Source organism: Bombina bombina, chromosome 6, assembly GCF_027579735.1.
Source record: "Bombina bombina isolate aBomBom1 chromosome 6, aBomBom1.pri, whole genome shotgun sequence".
Lineage (NCBI taxonomy): Eukaryota > Metazoa > Chordata > Amphibia > Anura > Bombinatoridae > Bombina > Bombina bombina.
The window spans coordinates 13,981,763-14,001,124 of NC_069504.1; the positions used below are offsets into that span (position 1 = coordinate 13,981,763).

The 19,362-nt window shown below is 43.2% G+C and overlaps 1 protein-coding gene across 1 annotated transcript in view; it reads right to left on the reverse strand.

Moving 5' to 3' along the window:
* The window catches only part of PPP6R2 (protein phosphatase 6 regulatory subunit 2), a gene marked incomplete in the record, with an annotated part of 934,057 nt that overhangs the window by 732,670 nt on the left and 182,025 nt on the right, over positions 1-19,362 (reverse strand). Inside the window, 1 exon segment of the mRNA XM_053716315.1 lies at positions 3,944-4,056. Within this exon segment, the coding sequence (XP_053572290.1) occupies positions 3,944-4,056 (113 nt within the window).

Sequence of the window (19,362 nt, forward strand, 5' to 3'; positions counted from 1 at the left end):
ACACACACACACACACACACACTGCTGCCTACAAGATACATACACAGGTAACACTGCTTATTGGCACACACACACACACACACACACACTGCTGCCTACAAGATACATACACAGGTAACACCTGCTTATTGGCACACACACACACTCTGCTGCCTGCAAGTTACATACACAGGTAACACTGCTTATTGGCACACACACACACACACTGCGCCTACAAGATACATACACAGGTAACACTGCTTATTGGCAAACACACACACTGCTGCCTACAAGTTACATACACAGGTAACACTGCTTATTGGCACACACACACACACACTGTTGCCTACAAGATACATACACAGGTAACACTGCTTATTGGCACACACACACACACATTGCTGCCTACAAGATACATACACAGGTAACACCTGCTTATTGGCACACACACACACACACACACTGTTGCCTACAAGATTACATACACAGGGTAACACTGCTTATTGGCACACACACACAACTGCTGCCTACAAGATACATACACAGGTAACCCTGCTTATTGGCACACACACACACTGCTGCCTACAAGATACATACACAGGGTAACACTGCTTATTGGCACACACACAGCACACACACACACTCTGCTGCCTACAAGATACATACAACAGGTAACACTGCTTATTGGCACACACACACACACACACACACACTGCTGCCTACAAGATACATACACAGGTAACACTGCTTATTGGCACACACACACACTGCGGCCTACAAGATACATACACAGGTAACACTTGCTTATTGGCACACACACACACACCTGCTGCCTACAAGATACATACACAGGTAACACTCTCTATTGGCACACACCACACACACTCTGCCTACAAGATACATACACAGGTAACACTGCTTATTGGCACACACACACACTGCTGCCTACAAGATACATACACAGGTAACACTGCATATTGGCACACACACACACACACACACTGCTGCCTACAAGATACATACACAGGTAACACTGCTATTGCACACACACACACTGCTGCCTACAAGATACATACACAGGTAAACACCTGCTATTGGCACACACACACACTGCTGCCATACAAGATACATACACAGGTAACACTGCTTATTGGCACACACACACACACACTGCTGCCTACAAGATACATAACACAGGTAACACTGCTTATTGGCGCACACACACACACCCTGCTGCCTACAAGATACATACACAGGTAACACTGCTTATTGGCACACACACACACACGTGTGCCTACATGATACATACACAGGTAACACTGCTTATTGGCACACACACACACACAATGCTGCCTACAAGATACATACACAGGTAAACACCTGCTTATTGGCTCACACACACACACACACTGCTGCCTACAAGATACATACACAGGTAACACTGCTTATTGGCACACACACACACACACTGCTGCCTACAAGATACATACACAGGTAACACATGCTTATTGGCACACACACACACTGCTGCCTACAAGATACATACACAGGTAACACTGCTTATTGGCACACACACACACACTGCTGCCTACAAGATACATACACAGGTAACACTGCTTATTGGCGCACACACACACTGCTGCCTACAAGATACATACACAGGTAACACTGCTTATTGGCGCACACACACTGCTGCCTACAAGATACATACACAGGTAACACTGCTTATTGGCACACACACACACACACACTGCTGCCTACAAGATACATACACAGGTAACACTGCTTATTGGCACACACACACACACACACACACTGCTGCCTACAAGATACATACACAGGTAACACTGCTTATTGGCACACACACACACTGCTGCTTACAAGATACATACACAGGTAACACTGCTTATTGGCACACACACACACACACTACTGCCTACAAGATACATACACAGGTGACACTGCTTATTGGCACACACACACACTGCTGCCTACAAGATACATACACAGGTAACACTGCTTATTGGCACAAACACACACTGCTGCCTACAAGATACATACACAGGTAACACTGCTTATTGGCACACACACACACACACACACTGCTGCCTACAAGATACATACACAGGTAACACTGCTTATTGGCACACACACACACACTGCTGCCTACAAGATACATACACAGGTAACACCTGCTTATTGGCACACACACACACACACTGCTGCCTACAAGATACATACACAGGTAACACTGCTTATTGGCGCACACACACTGCTGCCTACAAGATACATACACAGGTAACACTGCTTATTGGCGCACACACACACACTGCTGCCTACAAGATACATACACAGGTAACACCTGCTTATTGGCACACACACACACACACACACACTGCTGCCTACAAGATATATACACAGGTAACACTGTTTATTGGCGCACACACACTGCTGCCTACAAGATACATACACAGGTAACACTGCTTATTGGCGCACACACACACACACTGCTGCCTACAAGATACATACACAGGTAACACTGCTTATTGGCGCACACACACTGCTGCCTACAAGATACATACACAGGTAACACTGATTATTGGCACACACACACACACTGCTGCCTACAAGATACATACACAGGTAACACTGATTATTGGCACACACACTGCTGCCTACAAGATACATACACAGGTAACACTGCTTATTGGCACACACACACACACTGCTGCCTACAAGATACATACACAGGTAACACTGCTTATTGGCGCACACACACACACTGCTGCATACAAGATACATACACAGGTAACACTGCTTATTGGCACACACACACACTGCTGCCTACAAGATACATACACAGGTAACACTGCTTATTGGCACACACACACACACACTGCTGCCTACAAGATACATACACAGGTAACACTGCTTATTGGCACACACACACACTGCTGCCTACAAGATACATACACAGGTAACACTTGCTTATTGGCACACACACACTGCTGCCTACAAGATACATACACAGGTAACACTGATTATTGGCACACACACTGCTGCCTACAAGATACATACACAGGTAACACTGATTATTGGCACACACACTGCTGCCTACAAGATACATACACAGGTAACACCTACTTATTGGCACACACACACACACACACTGCTGCCTACAAGATACATACACAGGTAACACTGATTATTGGCACACACACTGCTGCCTACAAGATACATACACAGGTAACACTGCTTATTGGCACACACACACACACACTGCTGCCTACAAGATACATACACAGGTAACACCTGCTTATTGGCACACACACACACACACTGCTGCCTACAAGATACATACACAGGTAACACTGCTTATTGGCGCACACACACACACACTGCTGCCTACAAGATACATACACAGGTAACACCTGCTTATTGGCACACGCCCACACCCTTAGAATGCAAGCTCTTTGGGAAACATCTTCCATTATATACCTATATAATAGTTCTAAAATAACTAAGCTTCTTACAAAAATAGCCACAAAAAGTGCTGCCCCCTCCCAATCTGCTGCCCTAGATAAGTGCCTTGTTTGCCTAGGCCAAAATAAGCCCCTGTAAAAGTAGTCTAATAAAAAGTAGTCTAATAAAATGAATTGCTGCCGCTGTGGTTGTTGCACCTATAACGACCAGTTAGAAACAGTTGGGAGACTGATGAGTTTGTGCTGCTTGTTAGTGTTTCTATTAATTGTACTATTGGTTCTTTTCTGGTCTGTTGGGTTAATGTGCTACAGTGGGTAACCTGGATGTTTTTTCAGATTACAAGAGGAGGGCACACTTATGATGCATAAGGTTATCACACAGGCCCTTGTTAGCGACACAAATACACTAGACCTAATCCTATCAATACACACTCCCCTCACATTAGGACACCTAGGGCTGCACCGTACTGCTAGATACTCACGATTCCAGAGTATTCAGAAGGGGGTCCGGCTCGAGCGTCTCCGACATCTGATTGCACTGATCCCTGCTCAGCCTGATGAAATCACACAGAGTCTGGGAAGCGTTGGACTGCCTCTGCAGGGGTTAATAAGGGAGGTCACTAACAGTACAAATAGAGCAGCAACATGCGATTTGTTATAGAGGAGCATTGTAAAGTGTGAGACAAATAGAACTCTACAAACCTGCACAGTTCTACGGTATGTGATCTTAACAAAAAAAGTCTAGACTGACTCTAAGACAAGTGGTAGGGGGGAAAAATGCAGCAAACAAGGTGTTAATGTATGTAAATAACTTAGGAGTATAAATGTGACGTGCATCTGGGTCAGAACCAGGTCTAGGCCACAGAAGCAAAAGAACATGCAGTACCCAGGGGCAGAGGAATGTCGGTCTCTTGCATAGAAACAAAAACCATGAAATGACCAATAACATAGATTTGTGCACAAGAAGAATACAGCTGCCTTACGTTACCGCTCAAGTAAAAACGGTAGAAAAAAAAAGCGCATCTGATGTTTGTTACATTAAATAAAACCAAAGAGCTATCATTTTAAATTACTTGAGTTCATTTTATATCACATCTTCCTTTTTTCCTTAATGTGTGTATATTGATTAATATTGTATTTGTGTGCGTTTTCGAGGTCATTTAGAACAATACGGCCAATGTAGAGCATTGTTATTATAGGAATCTTAACCTGTGCAGAGATTCTCATGCCATGTAGGATACATTACCATTCTAACCGGTATTATTAACTGACTATATAAATATATTATGTTTAGATACACTAATACTCACTTTACATTCACATTTGACAGGTTGTTATAATAAATAGGGTAAACGTAATTATTTAAACACCAAGGTTACAATGTGATGAGTCAGGTGACGAGAAACAGGCACATTTGATATCTTTTTAAAAACAGGTCTGGCTAAAACAACCGGTACCTGTCACTGCCAACACCTCTTGAGAAAACAAAATTTATGCCTGATAAAATTCTTTCTTAACACAATGAATCCACAGATCATCTAATTACTATAGGGAATATCACTCCTGCCCAGCAGGAGGCGGCAAAGAGCACCACAGCAAAGCTGTTAAATATCACCTCCCCTCCCTCCCACCCCAGTCATTCGACCGAAGTAAAGGAGAGAAAGGAAGTAACAAGGTGCAGAGGTGTCTGAGGTTTATAACATACTAACAACCTGTCTAAATCACCAAGACATTTAGAAAACAGACGGCAGGAAATACAATACTCCAAGCCACTTCTCAGCACCCACGGCACCTGGTCAAATCAATACCTAAATCACAGTTTCTTAGATTAAGACGAAACACTAACTCTAATAGTATTTATAAACAGCAATCTATAGAACTCAGGAACAGATTGGTTAGAAGACTATATAATTTTCAAAAGCTAGAAAAGTGTAGAAATATGGTTAGAATCTATAGCCAACACAGTAACTATATCAAGCCTAGAGATGATAACTTTGAGGATGCTATTGTCTTTACTACTTAGTTCAGTCAACAATATCATGGCATTGTTAATATTTAAAAATAATTTCCAATTTTAGCTACTGATGATGTTCTACGTAACTATGTTCATAAATGTAAGTTTGTTCCAAAAAAATCTAGAACCTTAGCTCAAATGCTATCACCCAGTTTGGTTAAAAACAAAACCACATAGTACAGCTAGGAATTGGTTATCCAAAAGAGGTACTTTAGATGTGGTGTAAGAACATGACACGCATGTTCCAGGTAACACATTTACTTGTACTGTTGATAGGACCATATACCACATTCATTTTTATGCAAATTGTGGTACACAATATGCAGTCTCTCTCCTTACTTCTAATCGTTGCCTCTGCCAGTATGTTGGCAAAAATACCCGTCACATCAGAACAAGATTCAATGAACATGGGATGTCAAGAATTATGATCCAGATTCCACAGTAGTAAAACCCTTTAATTCTTTTCAATTCAACAATACAGCTAATCTGTTATTACAAATAATTGATGTTGCCACAATTCCTCTTAGAGGTGGCGATAAATCCAAAATATTGGAAAAGAGCTATATTGGATCTTGAAATTACATACACGCCATCCATCTGGCATGAATAAAGAATGTGATGTTAATTTCTTTATAGATTATTGATATCGCATTTGGATTCTGGGTATTGCCTATTGATATTGTCACTATTTTAGGCATTCTAAGCATATTTTGTATACACTATTTTGATCTTTGCGAAATGTGTATATCATCACTGCTATTCCCTTTTACCATATTACTATTTTCTTACCAAAGGTTAAGCTGTTTAGGATTTTAAATACAGTCAATGAGGGTATAATAATAACAATATATCTTAGTCATCTGTTGGGTAATGATGTATCTTTTGTATTATATTTAACTCAATTCTGTGTCTACAAAAGGTATTCTATGTTTTTAACCTTTTTGCGTTTAACCATTTTACTGCCATATAATACAATTTCTTGTTCACTGCCTATAAATAGACTAGGTTGTAACATAGACAGTAGTCTATGAGTAAGCGCCACTAGGGGGCACAAAACACGTCAAACTGTTCATACCTGTCCTGCCATGTCTGCCTGCAAACTTTTAACATGAATAAATAAAGGATTTTCTCAATTTTTAAATTTTTTGGCTTTGGAGTAGTGCCTGCATCCTGTGTTTTTGTTAAATATCACCTCCCTTCCCTCCCACCCCAGTCATTCGACCGAAGTAAAGGAGATAAAGGAAATAACAAGGTGCAGAGGTGTCTGAAGTTTATAACAAACTAACAACCTGTCTAAATAACAGGACGGGCCGTGGACTCCGAGTCAAGAAAGAAAGAAATTTATCAGGTAAGCATAAATTTTGTTTTCTTTCTAATAACACAATGAGTCCATGGATCCTCTAATTACTATTTGGAATCAATACCCAAGCTAGAGTACACAGATAAGGGAGGGACAAGACAGGGAACTTAAACGGAAGGCACCACTGCTTGAAGAACCTTTCTCCCAAAAGCGGCCTCAGCCGAGTCTAAAAAGTCAAATGTATAGAAGTTTGAAAAAGTGTGAAGAGAGAGGACCAAGTTGCAGCCTTGCAAATCTGTTCCATAAGGCTTCATTTTGAATGCCCAGGAAGAGGAAACAACCCTTGTAGAAAGTCGTTACTCCCTCAGGAGGCTGCTGTCCAGCAGTTTCATAGGCAAAGCAAATGACACTCTTCAGCCACAAAGAAAGAAGTAGCCATAGCTTTCTGTCCCTTACGTTAAACAGAAGGCTGACAAAAATCCTTAGTCGCCTGTAAATAGAATTTTAGTGCACGTATCACGTCCAGATTGTGTAGAAGCCGTTCCTCCTGAGAAGGAGGATTAGGACACAAGGAAGAAACAACAATCTCCTGATTAATGTTCCGGTCTGAAACTACTTTAGACAGAAACCCTAATTAAGTACGTAAAGCCACCTTATCTGAATGAAAAATAAGATAAGTGGACTCATACTGTAAATGCCGAGAGCTCTGACACTCTACGAGCAGAAGAATAGCAACAAGAAACAAAACTTAATATCTAAGGAATGCATAAGCTCAAACGGAGCCCCTTGAAGAACCTTAAATTAAGACTCCAGGATGGAGTAACTGGTTTGAACACAGGTCTGAGCCTAACCAAGGCCTGACATCCCCAGACGCTTATATAACAAAATAAAGAAGGCAGATATTTGACCCTTTAGTCCGAAAATCCACGCTTGGATAAAATTAAGTGTTCAATCTCTAAGCAGTCAGATTCAGAAAAAATAGATTTATATGAAGGAAGGCCCCTTGAAGTAGAAGGTCATTCCCCAATGGAAGTCTCCAAGGTGGAAGAGATGACATGTCCACCAGGTCTGCATACCAAATCCTACAAGGCCACGCCGGTGCAATGAGGATAATCGACGCACTCTCCTGCTTGATTCTAACAATGACCCGAAGAAAAAAAGCGAACGGAGGAAATAAATATGCAAGACTGAAATTCCAAGGTATGGCTAGAGTGTCTCTCAGTACCGCCTGAGGGTCCCTTGACCTCGACCCGTACCTTGGCATTCTGCCGAAATGCCATGAGATCCAATTCCGGCTGACCCCATTTGAGAATAAGGTTGGAAAAACACTACCAAATGGAGCTCCCACTCCCCCGGGTTAAGGTCTGCCTGCTCAGGAAGTCCGCCACCCAGTTGTCCACTCCTGGAATGTGGATCACCGACAGACAGCAATTGTGGGTCTCTGCCCACTGAATGATCTTGGCTACCTCTATCATGGCCAAGGAACTCTGAGTTCCTCCCTAACGGTTGATGTAAACCACTGAGGCTAAATTGTCCGACTGGAACCTGAAGAACCGGGCCGAAGTTAACGGAGACCAGGCCAGGAGAGCATTGAAGATCAGTTCCAGAATGTGTATGGGAAGAACAGACTCCGACCGAGTCCATGTTCTCCGAGCATTTAGAGAGCCTCCCAGAAGGCTGGCCTCTGTTGTCACAATCATCCAAGAGGTTCTGCGTAAGTAGGTTCCCTGGGAGAGATGATCTAGAGACAACCACTAAAAACAAAATTTATGCTTACCCGATAAATTTATTTCTCTTGTGGTGCATCCAGTCCACAGGTTCATCCATTACTTGTGGGATATTCTCCTTCCCAAAAGGAAGCTGCAAGAGGACACCCACCGCAGAGATGTCTATATAGCTCCTCCTAACTGCCACCCCCAGTCATTCGACCGAAGACAAGCAAGAAAAAAGGAGAAACTATAGGGTGCAGTGGTGAATGTAGTTTAAAAATAAAAAAACACCTGCCTTAAAATGACAGGGCGGGCCGTGGACTAAATACACCACAAGAGAAATACATTTATCAGGTAAGCATAAATGTTGTTTTCTCTTGTAAAGGTGTATCCAGTCCACGGGTTCATCCATTACTTGTGGGATACCAATACCAAAGCTTTAGGACACGGATGAAGGGAGGGACAAGGCAGGAACTTAAACGGAAGGCACCACTGCCTGTAAGACCTATCTCCCAAAAATAGCCTCCGAAGAAGCAAAATAATCAAATTTATAGAATTTCGAAAAGGTATGAAGCGAAGACCAAGTCGCCGCCTTACAAATCTGTTCAGAGGCCTCATGTTTAAAAGCCCATGTGGAAGCTACCGCTCTAGTAGAATGAGCTGTAATTCTTTCAGGAGGCTGCTGGCCAACAGTCTCATAAGCTAAGCATATTATACTTCTTAGCCAAAAAGAAATAGAAGTTACCGAAGCCTTTTGGCCTCTCCTCTGTCCAGAGTAGACAACAAACAAAGCAGATGTTTGACGAAAATCCTTTGTAGCTTGTAAATAAAACTTTAAAGCACGAACCACATCAAGATTGTGTAATAGACGTTCCTTCTTTGAAGAAGGATTAGGACATAGTGAAGGAACAACAATCTCCTAATTAATATTCTTATTAGATACCACCTTAGGAAGAAACCCAGGTTTGGTACGTAACACTACCTTATCTGCATGGAAGATCAGATAAGGGGAATTACATTGTAAAGCAGATAACTCCGAAACTCTTCGAGCCGAGGAGATGGCTACTAAAAACAGAACTTTTCAAGATAAAAGATTAATATCTATGGAATGCAAAGGTTCAAACGGAACCCCTTGAAGAACTTTAAGAACTAAATTTAAACTCCACGGCAGAGCAACAGGTTTAAACACAGGCTTGATTCTAACTAAAGCCTGACAAAACGCCTGAACGTCTGGAACCTCAGCCAGATGTTTGTGCAAAAGAATAGACAAAGCAGAAATCTGTGCCTTTAAGGAACTAGCTGACAATCCCTTCTCCAACCATTCTTGGAGAAAAGATAATATCCTAGGAATCCTGACCTTACTCCATGAGTAACCCTTGGATTCACACCAGTGAAGATATTTAGACCATATCTTATGATAGATCTTCCTGGTGACAGGCTTTCGAGCCTGAATTAAGGTATCAATGACCGATTCGGAAAAACCACGCTTTGATAGAATCAAGTGTTCAATCTCCAAGCAGTCAGCCGCAGAGAAATTAGATTTGGATGTTTGAAGGGACCTTGAAGTAGAAGGTCCTGCCTTAGCGGCAGAGTCCATGGTGTAAAAGATGACATGTCCACCAGATCTGCATACCAAGTCCTGCGTGGCCACGCAGGGGCTATCAAGATCACCGAAGCTCTCTCCTGCTTGATCTTGGCAATCAAACGAGGGAGCAGAGGAAACTGTGGAAACACATAAGCCAGGCTGTAGGACCAGGGCGATGCTAGAGCATCTATCAGCGCTGCCTTGGGATCCCTGGACCTGGACCCGTAACAAGGAAGCTTGGCGATCTGACGAGACGCCATGAGATCCAGTTCTGGTTTGCCCCATCGTTGAACCAACTGGGCAAATACCTCCGGATGGAGCTCCCACTGCCCCGGATGAAAAGTCTGCCGACTTAGAAAATCCGCCTCCCAGTTCTCTACTCCTGGGATATGGATAGCTGGGAGATGGCAAGAGTGAACCTCTGCCCATAGAATTATCTTTGAAACCTCCAACATTGCCAGGGGGCTCCTTGTTCCCCCCTGATGGTTGATATAGGCTACAGTCGTGATGTTGTCCGACTGAAATCTGATGAACCTGACCGCAGCTAGCTGAGGCCAAGCCTGAAGAGCATTGAATATCGCTCTTAGTTCCAGAATGTTTATCGGAAGGAGGTCCTCCTCCTGAGTCCACGAACCCTGAGCCTTCCGGGAATTCCAGACTGCATCCCAGAAGGCTGGCATCTGTCGTTACTATAGTCCATTCTGGCCTGCGGAAACTCATTCCCTTGGACAGATGGACCCAAGATAGCCACCAGAGAAGAGAATCCCTGGTCTCTTGATCCAGATTTAGTAGAGGGGACAAATATGTGTAATCCCCATTCCACCGATTGAGCATGCAAAGTTGCAGTGGTCTGAGATGTAGGCGGGCAAACTGAACTATATCAATTGCCGCTACCATTAATCCGATTACTTCCATACACTGAGCCACTGACGGATGGGAAGTGGAATAAAGAGCACGGCAGGAAGTTAGAAGTTTTGACAACCTGACCTCTGTCAGATAAATCTTCATTTCTACTGAGTCTATCAGAGTTCCTAGGAAGGAAACTCTTGTGAGAGGGGAGAGAGAACTCTTTCCTTCGTTCACCTTCCACCCGTGAGACCTCAGGAATGCCAGAACAATGTCCGTATGGGACCTGGCAATTTGAAAAGTCGACACCTGTATCAGGATGTAGTCTAGGTAAGGGGCCACTGCTATACCCCACGGCCTTAGAACCGCCAGAAGGGACCCTAGAACCTTCGTAAAGATTCTTGGTGCCGTGGCTAACCCAAAGGGAAGAGCCACAAACTGGTAATGCCTGTCTAGGAAGGCGAACCTGAGAAACCGATGATGATCCCTGTGTATCGGAATGTGTAGATAAGCATCCTTTAAATCCACGGTAGTCATATATTGACCCTCCTGGATCATAGGTAGGATGGTTTGAATAGTCTCCATCTTGAAGGATGGGACCCTGAGAAAATTGTTTAGGATCTTGAGATCTAAGAGATTGGTCTGAAAGTTCCCTCTTTCTTGGTAACTAAACAGATTTGAATAGAAGCCCTGCCCCTGTTCCTCCTTTGGAACTGGGTGGATCACTCCCATAACTAGTAGGTCTTGAACGCAATGTAAGAATGCCTCTCTCTTTATCTGGTTTGCAGATAATTGTGAGAGATGAAAACTTCCCTTTGGAGATGAAGCTTTGAAATCCAGAAGATATCCCTGGGAAACAATCTCCAAAGCCCAGGGATCCTGGACATCTCTTGCCCAAGCCTGGGCGAAGAGAGTAAGTCTGCCCCCCACTAGATCCAGTCCCGGATCGGGGGCTACTCCTTCATGCTGTCTTAGAGGCAGCAGCAGGCTTTTTGGCCTGTTTCCCCTTGTTCCAAGCCTGGTTAGGCCTCCAGACTGGCTTGGTGTGGGCAAAATTTCCCTCTTGTTTTGTAGAAAAGGAAGATGAAGCTACGCCACTCTTCAAGTTTCGAAGGGCGTGGCCTTTTCCTCCAGTAATATCAAAAATGATCTCCTTCAGTCCAGGCCCAAATAGGGTCTGCCCTTTGAAGGGGATCTTGAGAAGTTTAGACTTTGAAGTGACATCAGCTGTCCAGGATTTAAGCCATAGTGCCCTACCTGAATGGCAAAACCTGAATTTTTAGCCGTTAGCTTGGTTAAATGAAAAACTGCGTCAGAAATAAATGAATTGGCTAACTTAAGAGCTTTAAGCCTGTCAAGGATATCATCCAACGGGGTTTCTACCTGTAGAGCCTCCTCCAGAGACTCGAACCAGAAAGCCGCTGCAGCAGTGACTGGGGTAATGAATGCAAGAGGCTGGAGAATAAAACCTTGTTGTATAAAGATTTTCTTAAGGAAACCCTCTAATTTTTTATCCATAGGATCTAGGAAAGCACAACTGTCCTCGACAGGAATAGTTGTACGCTTAGCTAGGGTAGAGACTGCTCCCTCCACCTTAGGGACCGTCTGCCATGAGTCCCGTGTAGCGGCATCTATAGGAAACATCTTTTTAAAAGCAGGAGGGGGAGAGAACGGTACACCTGGTCTATCCCATTCCTTAGTAATAATTTCTGAAAACCTCTTAGGGATTGGAAAAACGTCAGTGTAAACAGGCACTGCAAAGTATTTGTCCATTTTATACAATTTCTCTGGGACTACAATGGTGTCACAGTCATCCAGTCGCTAAAACCTTCCTGAGCAACACGCGGAGGTGCTCAAGCTTAAATTTAAATGCTGTCATTTCAGAGTCAGACTGAAGTAACGCCTTCCCTGAATCAGAGAAGTCACCCACAGATAGAAGCTCTCCTGCTTCAACTTCTGTACATTGTGAGGGTATATCAGACATAGCTACTAAAGCATCAGAGAGCTCTGTATTTGTTCTAGCCCCAGAGCTGTCTCGCTTTCCTTGTAACCCTGGCAGTTTGGACAATACCTCTGTGAGGGTATGATTAATAATTGCCGCCATGTCTTGTAAAGTAAACGCATTGGTCTCAGAAACCTCAGGTGATAAATCTTTAAAAGCCATAATATGGTCTTTATAACTTATAGTAAGATCAATGCATTTGGAACACATTCTAAGAGGGGGTTCCACAATGGCTTCTAAACATAATGAACAAGGAGTTTCCTCTATGTCAGACATGTTTAACAGACTAGTAATGAGACCAGAAAGCTTGGAAAACACTTTAATAAATGTGAAAAAAGCAATAATATAAAAAAAAACGGTACTGTGCCTTTAAGAGAAAAAAACTACCACATAAACTGCAAAACAGTGATAAAAAGTAGTAAACTCTACGAAATTTTTCCAGTGTGTATAAGAGACTAAAGCAGCATTGCACCCACTTGCAAATGGATGATTAACCTCTCAGGCCCAAAAACGAATTAGAAAAACATTAAAACTGCTCTGTGCTGTGGCTCCTACCTGCCCTTAAAAACGATTTTTGCAGGAACAAAACCCTCTATAGAGGTCCTATAAGCCAGAGAACTCCTTCAGGAAAGCTGTATGTCTCAGACTGAAAATCAACTGTACATTTAGAGCTTGAAAATAGGCTCCTCCCTACCATGCAATCAAAGTCAGAGGGCCTTAAAAAAGTACTCCTAGGAGTAATCTAACAAGCCATGTGGAAAACTAGGCCCCAAATAAAGATTTATCACCCTCAGAGAAAAAACGTTTTTATTTTTATAAATCATGCAAACGTTTTTACACTAAGTAATATAAGTATTAACATGAATATTACCCTTATTTGCAAGCATGATCCCAGTTGTTGTTAAATCACTGTATCGGGCTTACCTTAAATAGACCAGGCACTGTCAGCATTTTCTAGACCTTATCTTTCTAGAAAAGAATATACTGAACATACCTCAAAGCAGGCAATCTGCAGACCGTCCATACTCTTCAGTTATGTGTGAGAACAGCAATGGACCTTAGTTACAAACCGCTAAGATCATCAAAACCTCCAGGCAGAACTCTTCTTCCAATTTCTGCCTGAGAGTAAAACAGTACAACGCCGGTACCGTTTAAAAAGAACAAACTTTTGATTGAAGGTAAAAACTACACTAAGTCACCACATCTCTCTTGATACTTCCTTTCTTGTCGAGAGCTGCAAGAGAATGACTGGGGTGGCAGTTAGGGGAGGAGCTATATAGACAGCTCTGCTGTGGGTGTCCTCTTGCAGCTTCCTGTTGGGAAGGAGAATATCCCACAAGTAATGGATGAACCTGTGGACTGGATACACCTTTACAAGAGAAATAGAGAATCTCTTGCCTCCTGCTCCAGCTGTAATCATGGAGACAGATCCGCATAATCTAAGTTCCACTGCCTGCGCATGCTTAACTGCAGGGGTCTGAGATGGAAACAGACGACCGTGATGATGTCCATTGCCGCTAACATGAGCCCGATTACCTCCATGCACTGAGCCACTGATGGCCGAGGAAAGGACTGAAGTGCCAGGCAAGAATCGAAAATCATTGATTTCCTGACTTCTGTCAGAAATATCTTCATTAATAAGGAATCTATTATGGTTCCCAAGAAAATCACCTATTTGGAACTAAGGAACTCTTTTCCAAATTCACCTTCCATCCGTAACATTTCCGTGTGAGATCTTGCTTGTTGAAAGGAGGACGCCTGAACTAGAATGTCGTTCAGATAAGGTTCCACTGCAATGCCCCGCAATCGGAGCACTGCTAGCAGGGATCCCAGAAAAGAGGAAATTCTGGTAATAGACTCAGTGGTAAGATCGAATGGAAGGGCCACAAACTGGCAGTGTTTGACTAGAAATGTAAACCTTAGAACCTTGTGATGGTCCCCGTGTATGAGAACATGCAGGTACGCGTCCTTAAAATCCATCATTGTCATAAATTGACCCTTACTGGACCAAAGGAAGAATGGAACAAATAGTTTCCATCTTGAAGGACGGCACTCTGAGGCATTTGTTTAGACTCTTGAGATCTAAAATCGGTCTGAAGGTTTCCTCCTTTTTGGGAACCACGAACAGATTGGAATAGAACCTCAGACCTTATTCCTGTATTGTAACAGGAACTATCACTGCCAGGCCGGAGAGGTCCCAAACATAGTGTAAGAAAGCCTCTCTCTTTGTCTGGTCTACAGATAATATTGAAAGCAGAAACTGCCCCTGGGAGGAAAGGTCTTGACTCTAGTTTGTATCCCTGGGACACGATGTCCACCGCCCAGGGATCCTTAACATCTCAAACCCAAGCCTGAACGAAGAATGAAAGTCTGCCCCCCACAAGATCTGGTTATGGATTGGGGGCAGACCCTTCATGCTGCTTTTGATGCAATAACATGCTTTTTGGATTGTTTTCCCATGTTCCAAGACTGATTGGGACTCCAGGAAGGCTTGGACTGCTCCTGCTTGGAGGAGGAAGTGGAAGGATTTCCCTTGAAATTACGAAAGGAAAATTACTCTGACGTCCCTTTTGATTATTTCTCTTATCCTGAGGGAGGAAAAGTCCCTTTCCTCCTGTGATGTCAGCAATTATTTCCGTCAACCCCGGCCCAAAAAAAGTCTTTTCTTTGTAAGGAAAATCGCCAAAAGTTTAGACTTAGATGACACATCCGCAGACCAAGATTTTAACCATAAAGCTCTGCGGTACATTATGGCAAAAAACGAAATCTTGCTTAATAACCTGAAGGGAAGCATCCGTGATAAATGGAGTTGGCCAACTGAAGGGCCTTTAACCTTTCCTGGATTTTCTTCAAGGGAAGCGTCTGTCCAAATAGATTCAGACAATGCATCAACCAGTATGCTGCCGCAATAGTGGCAGTAGCCGTACAAACTGCGGGTTATCAATGTAAACCCTGGTGTACATGAATCTTCTTGAGTAACCCCTCTAACTTCTTATCAATAGGATCCTTAAAAGAGCAACTATCCTCTATAGGAATAGTAGATCTCTTAGCTAGCGCAGAAATTGCTCCTTCCACCCTTGGTGCCGTCTATCCTTGATAGAATCTGCTATAGGAAACATCCATTTAAATACAGGGGATGGAGAAAAAGGGATACCCAGTCACTCCCATTCCTTAGCAATAATCTCAGTATCTTGATCTGGTGTAGGAAAAACTTCCACCATGGAAAGTACATCAAAAAAGTATATGTAGCTTACTGGACCTTTTAGGATTGACAACGACCATGGTGTCGCTGTCATCCAGTGTAGCTAAAACCTCTGAGTAACAGCTGTAGGTGTTCTAGCTGAAACCTGAAGGATACAACTTCAGAATCAGTATGAGGCATTACACTGTCTGAGATTTCACCTTCATATGATACCGAAGTATCGTCCTCAGGCTTCTGGGAGGGGGCATTCAAAAAAGCAACAACAGCGTAAGGAACCTCACTTACTGAATCTTTACTTTTCCTCTTGCACTCTCCCTGCAGCATGGGAAAAGCAGACAACGTATCAAAGACCGCAGAGGGCATGAGGGAAGCGATGTCTTGCAAGGTGGAGTTACAAAGGAAGCACAGGACACTGAGTGGGCGATAAATAAAAAAAATGGGACACTTGAGGAGAAATCTGCGTGAAAAAGATATATACTTATCTCCCTGCTTACATAGATATGTATTGGAACAAATATCCCATAAAATGGCATCTATTTCCTTGATAGTGCCACAGAGGATGGTCACATAACATAATATTCATTCTCATTAGTTTAACTAATGATATGTAACCAAGGGATTTGATTACTGCCAATAATTTATCAGGTCATAACTTGAGTTTAGTCCTGTAGGTGTATTGACCAACCAGCTGCTGTCAATGTTTAAAAAGCAGTGTATTATTTATATACGCTGATACAAGACAATTTCAGCACGAACGGATAGCTTTTTTATATGTAGCGTTATTGCAGAGAATAGACGCTACTTGTACATCTACCGGTGCTCCTGTTTTCATTCACTTTGAAGTTGCTGAGGATTCCCCCACAGTGAGCACGGACGCAGGCACCTGGAACAGTGGAGTGCCTCCTCCACCCCCCCCCATCCGGATTGGATTGCAAAGCAAGCGAGGGAGTGACGGTTGACAATAACAGCCAATGGAGCAAGCTGCACGCGTCTGAGGAGGGCGTGATCTATGCGGTGACGTTTACGGCCAGCCCACGGAGCAGAGTGGAACAATATCTGACACCACGGACAAATTGGAGATCGTGGGATCACAAGGGGTCCCTTACGAGTACGGATTAGAAAAATCCTCTGTCTGAAGGCCGGATTCGCATTAGATCGCACCCCAGGACCGGACGCGGTAAGTCAGCCTCCATTTACCAATTTATTGACTGTACCTGGTTATACAGCTTATGTTTTATAACATCATATTGGAGTCACTACCAGCCTTGGGTTTATGCACTTAACGGAGTACAAAAAACATTAAGAAATATACTAAATTATTGTGCTATTAGATATCTAGTTTACCTTTGAGTGTGTACAACTTTGGTCTCTCTCTTTAATCGTTAGCCCGTTAATAATAAAGAGCCCCAGTATGCTCAACAAGAGCAATGTCAATATTGTAAGCTCCCGGTCGGCATATTTGTATTATACAACGGGAGTTGGGAGTGTCTGACAATTGAAGTACATGTAGCTGTCGATTAAAGTCTCCCAAACCTAAAGGAGAATGCATACCTGAATAACGAGCCAATATCTTTCACTAAGGGCTTCCCATTTACAACGTGAGTGGCCAACTTCTTCTGAGTTCTTTTTTCTTCTAAGCCCAGAAATAAAAAATGGCACTTACCTCACAATCTGCTGACAGCAAAGGCAGCTCCCAGGTGTGTGAAGTCCTACTCCTCACATGGACCTGAGGATTACAAGAAAAACACTGAGTAATATCCCTCAGATTTTTTCAAGGTTAGGGCAGCAAGAAATATGGGAGGCGCAGTGAGAATTACGTCCCACAAGTTCCCATTGCTTTAAAGCCACCAAGGCTCTACTGAAGAGACTGATATGGACTGCGGCTACACCCTAGGACAAAGCAGCACAATCTTGCACTACTTTAATAAACTCTTGAGTGAAGAATCTATACTAACACCTCACTTTACCTCTCCCTATCACTAACGTAGGCAAAGAGAATGACTGGGGTGGGAGGGAAGGGAGGAGCTATATATAGCAGCTCTGCTGTGGTGCTCTTTGCCTCCGCCTGCTGACCAGGAGGTGAATATCCCACATGTAAGGATGAAATCCGTGGACTCATTGTGTCTTTAAAAATAAATATAAAAACGGCACCTTTATACCTCCAATGGCTGGGGCACTCACCAACTCCTATGACCCAAGCACACAGAGTAAACCGCTTCTCTCTGATAACCAGCACAGTCAAGAGAATAGGAAGTGAAACTACAACCACACCCGGTCACATGGAGCGCAACCTAGGACCACCTCCGCTAAGGAAAAGCGCCAAGCTTGGAAAGCTGTGCAGCTCTAAAGTGAAAGTAACCTGTATGTTCCAACCTCAGCATAGGAGCCTCAAACACATCTCACACATAACGCAGTATAAATCAAATAAAAATATATGAGATTAATCCCCACTGTTCAATAATCCCCCCTCAGGAGATTTTAACCCTTGATTCCATACAGATAAAAGGAGCCACACTTTGACCCTGTCTTCTAGCATTTACCATATGTGTAAAAAAATGAAAAGATCTTACCGGAATGCTGTGGAACAGAATCACAGCCTCTCAAGTGTGACAGTTTTGTAGCATCGCTCCTGACATGGACTTGAGTGATGAAAGCAGGCAGTGAAACTCGTCAAAACTGATTGCTTAGGAGCTGTTAATACAAGTCTGGATGGATTTGCAAGACTCTCCATGCATCGCCATACTCTAACATTTGTCAATGCTCTCACTGAGAGCCTGACAAGACTACTTAAAACTCAAGTCCCATTTCAAAGGGTAGATACCCTTCATAAGGAACTACTCCATATCTTCTGACACTTCTCTGCCAACCTCCTGTGACAAAAGGCAAAGAATGACTGGAATATGAGGGAAGTGGGGGAGAAATTTAAGCCTTTGGCAGGGGTGTCTTTCCCTCCTCCTGGTGGCCAGGTTCTGTATTTCCCACAAGTAAGGAATAAAGCCGTGGACTCTCCTCATATTAAGAAGGAAATCTAGCTTTTGATGAACAAAAGGACCTTGTTCCAGCAGATCTCTGCAACAAGGTAACTTCCACGGAGGAGATGAAAACATCCCTAACAGATCCACAAACCTCATCCTTCGTGGCCATGATGGAGCAATCAGTATCACTGATGCCCGCTCCTGCTTGATGCGAGCCACTACACGAGGAAGGAGTGTTAACGGTGGGAAAAGGTAAATCAGACTGAAC